This window comes from Neltuma alba, unplaced genomic scaffold, assembly GCF_004799145.2.
Source record: "Neltuma alba isolate B1F8T4 unplaced genomic scaffold, ASM479914v2 tig00013163_pilon, whole genome shotgun sequence".
NCBI lineage: Eukaryota > Viridiplantae > Streptophyta > Magnoliopsida > Fabales > Fabaceae > Neltuma > Neltuma alba.
Window position 1 is genome coordinate 1 of NW_021637474.1, and position 15,184 is coordinate 15,184.

At 32.9% G+C, this 15,184-nt stretch overlaps 2 protein-coding genes across 2 annotated transcripts; both read right to left on the reverse strand.

The window, feature by feature from the left end:
* Window positions 1-3,944: 3,944 nt before the first annotated feature.
* LOC114734947 (uncharacterized) lies at window positions 3,945-7,315 on the reverse strand. The gene is made up of 3 exons (XM_028922592.1): window positions 6,882-7,315; window positions 5,527-5,668; window positions 3,945-4,280 (listed from the first exon to the last, which is right to left on the reverse strand). The coding sequence occupies exons 1-3, from the start codon at window positions 7,313-7,315 to the stop codon at window positions 3,945-3,947; spliced, it is 912 nt and encodes a 303-aa protein (XP_028778425.1).
* Window positions 7,316-7,965: 650 nt separating this feature from the next.
* On the reverse strand, window positions 7,966-9,995 carry LOC114734945 (putative E3 ubiquitin-protein ligase LIN). Its single transcript, XM_028922591.1, has 3 exons — window positions 8,298-9,995; window positions 8,105-8,147; window positions 7,966-7,988 (listed from the first exon to the last, which is right to left on the reverse strand). The coding sequence occupies exons 1-3, from the start codon at window positions 9,993-9,995 to the stop codon at window positions 7,966-7,968; spliced, it is 1,764 nt and encodes a 587-aa protein (XP_028778424.1).
* Window positions 9,996-15,184: the final 5,189 nt, after the last annotated feature.

Consider the following 15,184-nt stretch of genomic DNA (forward strand, 5'->3'; position numbering starts at 1 on the left):
CCAATAACTAGAAACAGAAAATAATCATCGCACATTTGTCTTCCCACAATTTAGAAGCAAAATACACAATCAACGTTATCAACAGAAAGAATGCGATGAAAACACAGGAAAACAAAGCAAAAGTAAACCAAAACGATTGACCTTACCGATGTTCTTCTGTATCAAGAAAACTCCACACTTGACCTGGCTTCGCGATGGTGAAGACGATGGCTGCTTAAACAACCAAAAAAAAAAAAAACAAAAACCAAAAAAAAGAAATTTTATGGAAAGTAATTTATTATTAAAAATTTTAAAACAAAAAAAACTATTTTATTATCCTAAAATTGATTGAGTATTTACTAGTTTCATATTTTATATATATTTCCATGTATATTCTTTCTTTTTATTTTTGCATATAGTACATTAATTATTGTTAATAATTTAATCAAGTTAAATTATTAAAAATTGTTAGAAATATAATTTTATTTATATTTAAAAAAATTGAACATCTTAAAAAAAAATTTTAAGAATGATTTTCCCAAAACGTACGTTATTTTTTTTGAATTTGAAAAACTATAATAAAAACAAGAACAGTATACCTTTATGCCTAGAAGAATGAATTCATAGGGAAATATATTTAACAGTTAAATCATAAAACTATTCTTTTCATATCATAGAGTGAAAAACTCTTTATTATTTTGTATAAAAACTATCATTGTCTTTTGTTTATATATTAAACAAACCTACCAATGAACTAGCTTAGTGACTTGTAAAAACTTTTGTATATATAGTAAACTAAACCTATCAATGAGCTAGCTTAGTGACTTGTTAAAAACTAAAGCTAACATGCATAAATATGTTTTAGTTGTATATGCTGAAAGTGAAATGTGAAATATAATTGGTAAACTTGGCCGGTTTTTTAGTTCATAAAATAATAAGGAGTGGAATGGAATGATAGAAAATGATATGGAATGGATTACAAAATGAATCTGTTTTGTATGATGTTAAAGATATTGGATATTTTTTTAAAAGTTAACGTGCAAATTTGTCAAGTTTAAAATCGTAATAATTTTGTCCTACTGTTAAAAAGTTAATATTGACTGTTAACATTAATTGTTTCCCACTAATGCACTCCTTCCTCTGTTCATGTGGGATTAGCCTCTTGCTTCCTCCAGCGGGCAGCTGATAGGTACGTCGTGCGGAATATAGAATGAAGTTCTTTACCATGCTTCAAGAGATGTTTAACCGCCAATCTGAACCCATGCCACAGGAATCAAGCTTGGAGAACTATTTTGGGTTTTACTTTGTTGGAAAATTTTGGAATGCTAGAGACAAACGGCTGTTTGCTAATGCTTCCTCTTTCACGGTGCAAGGAAGTGAACAAGTCTTAGCATTAGCACATCTATCATCATAAATTAAAATTTTTCTATAAACTAAAGCTATTTACCTTGCTAGTTTCTTTAGCTTTTGTTTTCTCCTATGTATAGCTGATTTGCAGCCTAGTGTCAATTTCGTAAACCAAATGCTGACTCTGTATTCTTTCTATGAAATTATACTCCTAATTTCACTCAAAACGGGTTGAAACTTCTAGCCGTAAATGTTGAAAGGCCAGTATAAAACTAATTATAAATAGATGTAAAATATTAGCAATTAATTAATACACATATTAACAATTAATTAATATATTTATTAATTATGTTGGTAAAAAATATATTATAACAACAATTTTATTTTCAAATTAAAATATATCATAAAAATCTATCTTTTATTAATTATCATATTAACTTATGTTTTTTTAGTAATTTGTATATATAAAAAGTGTTTCTGATAACAACTATTCAACACTCTCATTTCTTAGAATCACTTTTTCACAAAATCTATTCTTCACAAAATCTATTCTCCCCATAATCTATTCTCCAGAAGTTATTATCCAAATCATAGTTTGGTTTCATCCAAACACTCCCTAAAACCATTACTTGCTAGGTCTTTAGCTTTTGTTTTCTCCTATGTATAGCTGATTTGCAGCCTAGTGTCAATTTCGTAAACCAAATGCTGACTCTGTATTCTTTCTATGAAATTATACTCCTCATTTCACTAAAAACACGGTTGAAAACTTCTAGCTAGTTGTAAATGTTGTGAAAGGCCAGTGTAAAACTAGTTGAATCCTACTTATTATATTGGCAGTTGTTCTCTAAATATAAAAAATATACAGACAAATATCACATCATAACTCGAAATAACAGAGAATATATATATATATATATATCAATAATTAATGTAACGCATTTCCAGGCAAACAACTTACTTTGGGGATGGATTATGCCAGGTCCTGTCGAATTCAGCCTACATAAGTAAAAGAAAAATTTGAGAGCACCAAAATGGATCCCTGAAAACAGGCAGAATGGCATACGCCAATTATTCCTTAAATATTACAAATCCTTCCCTAACATGATAAGAAGCTGCTTTGCACTCCATGTTACATCAACAATTCTATGAAGAGGGATAGTGCAATATCTTCTGCCATAGTCATCATAAGGGCTCTGCTTTCTGCACATTCCGGATTTAAGGTATTAGACTACAGAATAGAAATTTGTAGATAATGAAAACTGTGCATAAATGATGTATGCATTAATTTTAAAAAAAATTTATCTTTACCATTATTATCAATATGGCTTGTTGATATCCCTTAAAATGTTCACAACATAACTCGATTAACCAGAAAAGAATATTAAATAGGAATATCACAACCTCCAAACACAAGGGATGGGGTCACCACTTTAGTGAAATAATACCTCCGGGCCTACAGCCAAAGATCAAGTTTGAGGAACTGAGATCAAGCTAAGCATTATTAATATTCACTTCCCAACCTAAGGAAGCGTGTGGGAAATAATGGGGTTTCTGTTGTGATCTTTTCTGACATTAATTAGCTAGTTTACGCTATCCTTACTATTCTATCTTGGCATGCATCTCACATATAGGTTGTTTTCTATCTTATCGTGTATCTTCCCTTCATTACTTGTGTGTCTTTCCTCCATATAGAAAAATAATTCAGAGAAACTAGAACCCTGAAAATCTTCATAATCTAATAATTCTTAATGCATATTTTGCAATTTTCTTTTAGCTTGGATTTTATGATTCCAGGTGTTTTAGAGCCATTAATTTAAAAATTTTGATGCCCAATGGGTTAAAGTTCTCTCTCTTTCACAGCTAATATTGTACTTGTTTGCAGTAGTTCTGAAATTGGCCAAAATTTTAAGAAGTTAATAAAGAGAAGAAAATGTTCACAAACCTGGTATCTTACTGAAATGAAACAAGGACAAAGACGCAAGAGTCTTGAACTCAAGATCCCCACTCTGCAGTATTCCTTTCATCTGATAGATGATGGCTGGGAATGCAGGAAGGGGTGAACCAGAATTACTTAGTACAGAAAGTCTGGAACTAAGCCATGTGACTGTTAATAAGCATATCTTCACCAAATCAAGGTATCTAGAGGCTAAACATCTTGAAATGTTCTTCAAAAATGGGCTTTCTCCATCACCAATCAACAATTCTAACAACTTCATCAGCCACTCTTGGTTCTTTTCTTCGTCATCTTCCTACAGTTTCATTTAAAATATCAGCCAAGTTACATCATGTGAATTGTGCAAGCAAAAAAGATTCCAATGACAGTGCTAAAATGTTCTGCATAAGAATCAATATTTCTGGAAGCTTGAGTGCTAGTTCATTTGGTCAATGAAAAACAAGCATACAACTGCAATAGCTGAAGGAGTGCATAACGAAATTTAGCTATCTAGACGCTGAGGTAAGCATTATAAGATTGAAACAAAAATTGTAGCAATAAATGCAAACTGGAAGGTTAAAAATTCATGTTAATTATGAAAAGAAATAAATCACATAATTGTGACATTAGCACTCATTATTACATGCATAATACAAAAACCTCCGCGAGTCATTGCAATAGTTACTTATATTGTTAATATAATTGGGGAAAAGGCCATGAGAGACAAGCAGATAACTTTGGAAAGCAAACACACCAATGATATTATGCCCTCTTCTTCATGCTCACAAGAATTGACTGCTGAACTGTCATTTTCATCTTCATTTTGCTTTAAAATGTTAGCCTTGGCTTGTTTCTTTCCTTTGAAAGCAAAAAGTCCTTTCAAAATAAGCAGTGCCCTGCAACACTTTTCTTGAACCTTGTCATCATATAAGCTGGCATCAAGAGCAACTGCAATGGCATTCACAGCCTCCTCTCTGTATACGCAATGCATTGGAGGCTGAGTCTTCAGATAGAAGTTGTCCTAGCCAATTACAGAGATCAGATTTCATACATCACAGGTTGGAAAGAGGACATAATGGAAAGACACCAAATTTTAGCGATAACTTTTATTGAATAACTTCTCTTTTAGCCGTCAATGTGTAATTTTCATCTTTAATTTTGCAAACTCAGTTGCTTGATGATATTGCTTTCTTGCACGTCAAGTCTACTTGCATGTCATTTAGGGTGTGTTTGGATTAGCGGTTGAAAAACTGACTTTTATTCCATCTGACTTTTGCAAATATGAGTTGGAGTAAAAGTCAGTTAGTGTAATGTGATTTATATTTGGATTGATATTTATAAAAAATCAGTTTAAAAAGTTAAAACCTATTTAGATGATTAATAGAAAAGTAAGTTTGGACAAAACATAAATATTACTATTTTACTGAATCGTAATGTTTTATATTATATATTTTTAATGTGATAATAGTTAAAAAATAAATAAAATTATAAATATAAAATAAAAATGTTATACATATATAACGTAATAATTCTAAAAAGTATTAAAATTAAAATTAGACAAATAAAATAATAAATATTTGTTGGAAAAATTATAAATACTAAAGAAATTATTTTAATAAAAATTATATAAAATAAGTAATTTAAGGAAATAAATAATATAACAACGTTTAAAATGAATAACTATATATAAATAATATTATCCCAAAACTACGTCTGTACTAATAGGACACAGGACGTAGGCAAGACAACAAAGAAGCATGAGGGTTGAGGAGTAAGGACAAAAATGGAAGAACAAATAAGAAAAACAGAATGGGGGATGAGACGCCAGGAGCGGTGTGATAAAAAGGCAACCAAAAATGGCGTTGAAAAAAAAAAAAGTTACTTTTGGCATAGGTCAATATCGAAAAACGCCAATCCAAACGAGAGAAATTATAAAAAATAGTGTCCACCGTGGCTTTTGAAGTTTGCACCATGCTTTTCTCTAAGCTACCGGCAATTCCAACATGCTCGTAGTTGATGCAAGTAATTAATTAGAAAGGTCATTACTTTCCGATATCTAGCTTATATCATTTAAGAAATTGTGAGAGATTAGGACACTCGTTCCCAAGATACCTACATTGAATGCGCTAGGATTTTTATGTTGCCCAATCCATTTATGCTTTTCATGTCAGAACAGTCAAGATTGTTTCTGACAGTACAAGAAAAATGACATTGAATGAATGTGATGGGGAAACCAGAATAAGGCTTTCAAGAGTATTGGCACTTACCAGTAAATCAAGGTGCAACAGAAGAACAGCAACAAGGGGTTTTTGATGGAGAGAAGAATTCTGAAGATACAAAAGTAGAACATCCATAGTGTTCAATAAATCCGGACCAGCAAAGCCACTTAAGAAGGAAATAACATCATTTCTGCAGCAAATGTATTAAAAAATAAAGTAATTTATAGCTGAAAATAACAATATTAGTGATTCTAAGAGCTATAATTATGCAGGAACTCAAATTCTAGTACTATATATACTAAAGTGCCCAAAGGAGTTACCCTCAACAATTTGTTCAACATGATGCCGCCATGATTTAAAAACTAAATAGCTCAATCATTTATCATATTAGACTTTTTAAAACCATTATGTTGATCTAAGAATTTCATCTTTAGACCAAGTGGTTCATCGACATGATATCGAAGTCTAATTGATCAAATAATTTAGAGCACAACCCCTGAGACCATAAGGCTATGGTAGTGTAAAGTACTATTTACCTTCGGCGGCTGTAAGACTCTATGGCATGCATTTCAATTCCAATGGGCTTTCACTTCGGCAACATGTCAGAGCTAAACAATACTTCATCCCTTGTTTAGTACTAGTACAGTAGTACTAAAGCGGTAATGATATGCGCAAGTCCATATGTGCATACGCCTTTTCTCAACTCATGTATCTACATCTTTCTTATTTTAAATTTGTTTTATAAAATTTTCCAATGGTAATGGTTATAAAGAAGATTAGACTTGCAACTTTAACCTTTTCAAGGTGCTTTGTATGGTACTCTACTTTAGATGAGTAAGAAATATTAAATTTATTTGCGTAACATGCGAAAATATATTTTGGAAGATAATAATGCTTTGTTTGCGTAAGATGCGCAAATATATTGCCTTAAACATTTAAAAATTTAAAGGTGGAAAAATACTGAGTTTAACAGCAGCTTTAATGAAGCAACATATGGAATGATAAGTGCTTAAAGAGTTAGAAGCGGTGGACAAAGGAGTTGATGAGAAAGAATATCATCAATTAAGGCAAGGCATTCAAACTGAGTTGTCGCTAACCCATCAAAGACACAGACTAGGATTCATGCTTTTCCATTTTCCGCAGATTAATGAATAAAAACAGAAAACATTAGGACTCAAAATCCTCTCCAATAAATAATTTATTTCATTTGTAAAGGGGAGCTAGAAAAATTGGGGCCTCAGTGTTTCCCTCTCTTACAGCTAGCGCTAGTGCAAAAGATCCAAACTAAAGCATTAATAGGAAAGAGACTTCCAAACGAGTGAGACCAACGGTAATATGATAAAATTTTAAATTAAAGGTGCCAGACAAAACCCAAGAAATTAGAAAATAATGATAATACTCACCTTGTAAGAGAAAATAATTCAGTAAGTAGCGAAATTGCAATTGTTCTTGGGGCAACATCCTCACTGCAAAGAAGCTGTAGAAGCCATTTTTTGTCAATGTTCCTCACGATCTGATATATGCAACTAGAATCTGCTTCACTGCAATTTACCAAGAGTGCCAAAACATGTGTTTTCTCTTCCACATTTCCCAATTCAAACCTCCTAAAAAGAAATGACAGAAACCCTATAGAGATGAGTTGTCTGACATAATTTCTTCTGTTTACTCCATTCAATGAAGTGATGAGACTCTCCAAATTAAAGACAGCAGCCTCTTCATGTTTCAGCTTATGGCTTTCTTTGTCCGCGATTTGAGAAGCAAAATCCAGTATGCGACTAAATTGTTCTGACTTCCAATTATCAATCAAACGCTTCAAAACAAGGTTAGTTAATGGCATGACAGCATGATCTAAACTATTTCCAGACACCGGGCAAGTTCTGTTTCCCTTTTCAAACCAGGCTTTGATTGCTGCTCGTTCAAAGGTTTGACCAGTTTCAAGGGTAGTCGGTTCCTCAAATAAAGTTCCAGTCAAAGGACAAATGAACTCCTGCGGAATAGTTGGAAAATATAACCCTGCAACAAAGTAGTTATGTTCTTCATTCACCACTTATCCCTTAAATGATGATAGAACAAGACATGATTTCTCATGGAGCTTAAATTAATGAAATGTAATTGTTTTTCACCTTTAGGAGAAGAGCTCGTCTCTGTTGGCTGCATGAAAGTAATAATATGTTAGAGGAGGTCACCCAAAAAAAAAAAAAAAGAAGACACAAAAAGCAGAAGGCGCTATCAAACAATAGAAATAGCCAAGAGCACGTTACATTTGCAACAGAGTTGGAGACTGATTCCTCACTGGACAGTGAACCAGTAGACACAATGTGATCAAAATGCCTTTTGGCATCTTGCATTCCTAAAACAGATCCTGTCACCTTGGTAAGAGGTACTTCATTAGTTCTCTCATACGGTAGATCATCTAGCATGTTGCTTTTTACATGTGTGAAAGAGTTAGCAATATCATCACTGACACTTCTCCGTTGCCACATTTGTTCATCTATCATTGAGGTTCCTTTCTGCACCAAAAACGTCAAAAATTATATACAAATGCGAGGATGTGTTAGATGCAGAGCAAGAGAAGAGAGAAACAAATAAGTACATGTGACTCTATAATTTATTGAAAAAAACATGCCATAAAAATCATAATGTAACTGCAAAAGATTTTCAATATCACGCTGTAGAGCAGTAAGAATAATCTATTCACTTTATGCATATTTGTGGTTGTGCGTGCACATTATAGTCATATGGTTATAGAGAAAATAGCTATATTAATGCACTCTAAGACATGTGATGAAAAGAAATAATAAAAATGAGTCAAAACATACAGTATGGAGCTCAATAGCAAGCGGCGTCATCTGGGAATCTTCTTCAGTGTCTTCATCGGTATATTCAACCATTTTAGAGGGAAACGTTAATTTTTGTTCAGCAATAGATGAAACACATGAGTGTCCCTTGCAGTTGTGTAAGTTATCTTCCATGGCATTATCTTCCTCTTCGTCAATTCCAGCTTTACTCGAGCTACCAAAGACAGAATCATACAGTTTTTTGCTAACCATTGGCTGTGGTGAGAATGAATCAACGGAAGAAGCTAATCCAGAAGAATGACCAAGGGAACTTCCGTAATGACTTTCTGAAGCAGATGTTGAAGGAACGGTGATAGAAGGAACTGATGGAGCTTCTGCTCCTTCAGTGAGCCAGTCTTTGTAGTATACAGCAAATGAATGAGTCCCAGAATCCAAATGCTCATTATACACTTTTTCAAGATGCTTCATTTTTCTTGTTCTGCTTGTCATATTCACCAGCATATGAACTTCCCTGTTGTACCATTCTTTCAAATGAGAAAGTTGTGGAGAAAATAAGCACTCCCACAATTCAGGAAGCAATGTTGTCCGTGCCTGAGAAGGGGAATCACAAAATACTTGCAAAAGATGCTTCGCCGATACCTTACCCTTTCTCTGTATCTTATAGACTACACTGAGGTAAAGATGAGCACAGGCTGACAACTTATAATTCGGTATCCCACATGTAAAACCATACTTCAATTCATTTAAGCTTAGACCTGTAATAATGCTTAGCTGCAAAGAGTTTCTCTTCAATTCTTTTTCAGATACAGATTCCTCAGCAGCTCGTTCTATTGTATCAATTGCTTGTTCAAGACTTCTTATGACTTTGGTCTCAGTATTGTTCTCATCTTCGAGTTCAATGAAATTCAAGGAAGAAAAACAATTGTGACGCCATGTGGTCCGAAAATCTTCATCGTTTAGAAAGCGTTTTACATATCCATTTAGAATAGAAACAACTGCTTGCACAGCAACTTCATCGAGAGCTACATCAGCCGTTGTCTGCAAAGCATGCCCATGATTTTTGTCGTAACTATTTTCAAAGCTTTCGTTAGTTGATCGACCGTATGATCTCTCCTGTCGCTTTATATTCTTCTTGGCACTTCCATTCAACTGTCCAACCTTATGTGTACTGGAACTGCTGCTGTGCCTCTTATCCAGCTTTGCATCCTTGAGTAGCATCCTGGGCCACTTATCCCTATTCCTAAAGTCATTCAAATACTCTTCTTTCCCTCTATTTGCAATTAATTCATTGGAATAAACATCTTTAACTTTGCCATCTTCTTGGTCGCCCACCTTGGTTATCTCATTTCTAGGTGTGTGTCCTGGTGTTTTGCTATCAAATTTTTTACTCAACTTCGCATTGCTGGAAGATTTCTCAGCAATTTCATTCTTCAATCCGTCATCCAATTTCCCTCTTTCAGCAAGATTATCCCTTGGTCTCCCGCGCTGAGCAGTGTCTCTATTTAAAAATTCAACCCCAATCCGATATTGTGAGATGTAAGATTTTGTTCTCTCCTCTCTAATTCTGTCATCTGATACAGATAGTCTCCTTTCCTGGTCCCTGATTGAGTAATGGGGCATCTTATCAGGATTAGACTGGACGGAAGATTTGGATCTTGTGATTCTTCTGCTTCCCTTGAACCCTTCTTCAGCTAGGAGCTTCCCCAAGGATGAAGCCATTTATGTTGGAAATTAGATATATGCAGTAATCTTCACAAGGAAAGAATAAGCTCAATCCACAAGTTAAAATATTTTGGTTGGATGGTGTTCCTTCCTGTATATAATCAGAAACAATTCAATGAAGCCTAAATATATAACTAAGAGCTGAAGATAAGGAATATCAAAATCAGAATTGATAAAAAAAATCCAGTAATAAATATCTTTCTTAGAATTCCTGCTGAAGTGAGCTCCATGATCAGTGAACAGTTAGAATATGGAAAAGAAAATAAGACAGATAAGGAAAGACGCAATATTAATCATAGACATTCCCGTTCACCTTAGCATAAAGGCATTACGGGAATGTCAGAATCTTTGGCTGGAAGCAATTTCAGAAATGATATTCCTAGTATTCATGCTGACTTCTGTCACAAGTTAACAACAACTGTGGGCGGAAAAAATATACAGAATAGATTTTTAAAAAGGAAGTAATAATAGTTAAAAAATTCCTGTTCGCCAAACTTGAAGTTTAGGATATATCATTAAATAAATGTCAGAATCTGTAACTAGGATCAATTTCAGAAATAGTGTTTGTATTGTTCATGATGTTTTCTGTCACAAGTTAACAATAACTTGATATGAAACGGAACATAAAATAGATAAAGAAAGACGCAATATTTCTCAGAAACGTTCCTGTTCGCCTAAACATGAAGCTAAGAGTGTCGCCAAAAAAAGAAAAAAAACATGAAGCTACGAGATAACATCAAAGAAATATCAGGGCCTGTAACTAGAATCAATTCCAGAAATGGTGCTCTTATGTACTATTCGCAGTGCCTTCGATCTCAAGTTATTAACTTTATGAAAAAGAATATGAAATGGATAAAGAAAGACGCAATAATAATCACATTCTTGTTCGCCTAAACATGAAGCTGAGGGACACAATTAAAGAAATATTAGGATCTGTAACTATATTCATCTTCGACGATTGTGCTCTTATTTTTTATTATTATTCATGCTGAGACTTCCATCACAAGTAAACAATAACTCTAGCTCATAAACGAAGATAAAAGAAAGAATGAGACGCACCACGCAGAAGGTTCAGAGATTTCCATTCATCCGCAATCCAGGAACGTTGAAACAACCACCTGAAATCCAATCGATCCAGCACCACCGAGTCTCCAAATCCAATGGAAGAAAATTTGAGAATAATATTCGTGAGAACTTCAGGAAGACAACGAATTAAGAAGAATGGTGATCGGAGAAAGTCCATATGAGAGCGTCGTGCGATAATTAAAGAATAAGGATTGAGGAGGAAAAAATCAAATAGAAGAATAATGAGAAGAACAACAATTGGCGACAAGAGAGAATGATGAGTGTTCAGGTGAAGACCACGGGTTGTGACGTAAGGGAATTGTTTGAATCTTTCAACCGATCTGGCTCGTGATTGGTGAATGCTGCTATTATCAGTTGTTTAATAGATTCCGTATAGGCCGGCCGTTGCAGGTTTTAACGCTAGTGAACGCCAACTATCTTGCTATCAAATATCAATTGACGTTTTTTCCAGTTAGCCTTTCATGTTTCTTCTTCTTAATAGCATGCTGTTGAAATTCAACTTGGGTCAAACTAGTCTTCTGGTTAAAAGTTTTACCCAAATTAAAATTTTATAACCTTTTTCCCCGACCCTGAAACATGTGTGACGTTGTTTTTTTTTTTTGGAGTTAAAGAAAATAGAATATTTATGTTTTAGGAACTTTGATTTGTTGAATAATATGCAGTTCAATTCGGATATAAATTAATGCCTTTTATTTAAACAGCATTATTTTTTTTTGCATAATTATACTTGAATTTTTTTAAAGAAAAAATTGGGGATAAATCTCTTGTTAGAAAATTGATTGACAAACAGCCCCTAAGATGATGGTTTGCCCAAAAAAAAGATAAGTTATACATAAGAGATGTTGAGTTACATGTAGTGAAGATAATTTGCGTAAAACATTATTTAGACATAAAGAATTTAATTTAGGGAAAATCACTAACAGGTCCCACAGAAGGCAATTTATTACTCTGAGGTCCCACGAAATGTCAAAATCACTGACAGGTCCCAAAGGACCTCAGAGTAATATTTTCGTTTTGTAAAATGATATTACTGCCCCTTATATTCCAGATTCACATTTGCTCTGTCATTACGATTTACAACCTCAGCAGCGACTATTAACAACCTAATGAGAGGGCATTTACTTTATAGAATTATATAACCTCTACATAAGAGTAAATTATAACCAAATAATATAATACAACAACTTTAACACTAAAATGGGAAGCTTTTTGATATCATTAAGAATTTTAACTAGATCCAATAGGATTATAGTAATATTTTAATGCGAATATCCATTTACAATCTCAACAGCGATTATTAACAACCGAATGAGAGGGCATTAACAACCTAAGCAGTAGCCGTTAACAACTTACTTTATAGAATTATATAACCTCTGCATAAGAGTAAATTATAACCAAATAGTATAATACAACAACTTTAACACTAAAATGAGAAGCTTTTTGATATCATTAAGAATTTTAACCAAACCCAATAGGATTATAGCAACATTTTAATGCGAAAATCTATTTACAATCTCAACAGTAAGTATTAATAACCTAAGGAGAATTGTTAACAACCTTAGCAGTGTCTGTTAACAACTAACTTTATCGGATAATATAACTTCGAACTATAACTAACTAAACTATAACTAAATAGTCTTAAAGTTAATCTTATATAGTTGTTAGAGGTTATATTATCCTATAAAGTCAATTGTTAATAGATACTGCCTAGATTGTCAACAGCTCTCTTTGGGTTATTAATACTCACCATTGAGATTGTAAATGGATTTTCGCATTAAAATGTTGCTATAATCCTATTGGGTTTAGTTAAAATTCTTAATGATATCAAAAAGCTTCCCATTTTAGTATTAAAGTTGTTGTATTATACTATTTGGTTATAATTTACTCTTATACGGAGGTTATATATTCTATAAAGTAAGTTGTTAACTGATACTGCTTAAGTTGTTAATGCCTTCTCATTCGGTTGTTAATAGTCACTGTTGAGGTTGTAAATGGATCTTTGCATTAAAATATTACTATAATCCTATTGGATCTAGTTAAAATTCTTAATGATATCAAAAAGCTTTCCATTTTAGTGTTAAAGTTGTTGTATTATATTATTTGGTTATAATTTACTCTTATGTAGAGGTTATATAATTCTATAAAGTAAGTTGTTAACGGATACTGCTAGGATTGTTAACGCCCTCTCATTAGGTTGTTAATAGTCGCTGCTGAAGTTGTAAATCGTAATGACAGAGCAAATGTGAATCTGGAATATGAGGGGCAGTAATGTCATTTTACAAAATGAAAATATTACTCTGAGGTCCCTTGGGACCTGTCAGTGATTTTGACATTTCGTGGGACCTCAGAGTAATAAATTGCCTTCTGTGGGACCTGTTAGTGATTTTCCCTTTAATTTACCTATAAAGAACATAACTTGCACAAAAATGAAGATGAATTATACACAAGAAAAGTTCAATTGTATGGAGTGAAGATGCGACAGACAAGGGGAAGTGATTACACGTAAGGCAAAATGGATTGCACATAAGAGAATTTAAATTGAACGCAAGGACTATTTGACAATTAATTTCTCAACAAGGGATTTATCCTCACTTTTTCCATTTTTTTAATATATTTTGATGAAATTATGTTATTTTTTGTTGACTAATTGAAGTATACTCCCGTTTCTGTGTGTAAGAAATATTTAACCATATTACACTGATAAAAAGGTTGATTAAAATTAGATACAATAAACATGTAAGAATTATAACTTTTCTTCTCAAAATACTCTTAAGGGAAACTACAAGAAAGAATAAGAAAATTATTAAAATAGAGAGAATTGTGAAAAAAACAGAATGTGTGGTGTATTGAGATGAGTAATTAAATAGAAACAAAATGAAAAATTAATGAACAAAATTTGAAATATCCTCCAAATGCCTTTTATAAATAGGAACAAGGAATAGGTGGTAGTTGTTTCTTATAAAAAAGAATGGATGGAATTTTATTCTAACTATGATTGCGTAATGGGTTGATCCTAATTTATAACCACAATTATATTACTGGCTCTTAAATTACTGTCTCGATCCATTAAATAATCAATCTAATTTTAGGCACTCCAAAGGGGGAAAAAAAGCCTCTTTTGCAGTAATATGGAGTATCTTTCCTAGTCAAATCAAGTCATATAACGTCTATGTAATATGGTAGAGGCTCAAATCTTTACTGAAGAAAGTGTTCATATTTAACACTCAAATATGATTACTTCCACTAAAAAAATAGTTGTGGCTGGAAAAAGAATGGGGTGGAGGCTCCTTGATGATGCTCTTCTCGACAATCATATTTTGAGCCTATTTTCATGCGCCACTCAGTATATCTCCCAATTGCACATGATCAACGCTCGAAACTATTCTACAATTTAGCAACCCTTGAATTCAACAAAGCATCAACCCTCCTCTAATGCTTATTACATAGAGCACCCGGGTGATAGCCCAATTTTTCTCTCTGTTTTTTTTTTTCTTGCTCACGAAACTGCATTTCCAACTTTCATTCTTATTCTTAAAAAGCCCTCCACATGCACCTTGTTTCCAAATATTAATTGATTGAAGCATCAACATTTAGTCTAATCCATCTCAGTTTCAATCTGTAATCAATTAGTCTTTTCTTTTGTTTTGTCATAATTGCTTCCCAAAATGTTTTATTATAAGGGGGTGTTTGGATGGAAACCAATCATAGTTTTAAAAGTAATTTTATAATATACGAGATAAATATATGAAAAAATTTGTCTCAATTTATGAAAAAATACTTTTAGAATATCCAAACAACTTCTAACCCTAAAGTAGTTATAAGAACAGCTAAAAGAAGGCAATATCTTCACACTTGTGATCCTCTTCTGCAAAGGCCTTTTGGCCCCACATCAGTTATTCTGCAGAATTTGGCTGTGTTTAAGACGTTGATGGAATATTGTGCCTTTAAATATTCAAGATATCCATTGCATCTTACTAAACACTTTTCAATAAAATTATACTTTAATCCCAACATTTATTTTATCCCCGATATGTATCATTGTTATAAACTAATTTATTTAATTTATAAACCGATATATAATTTAGAGCAAAATACACTAA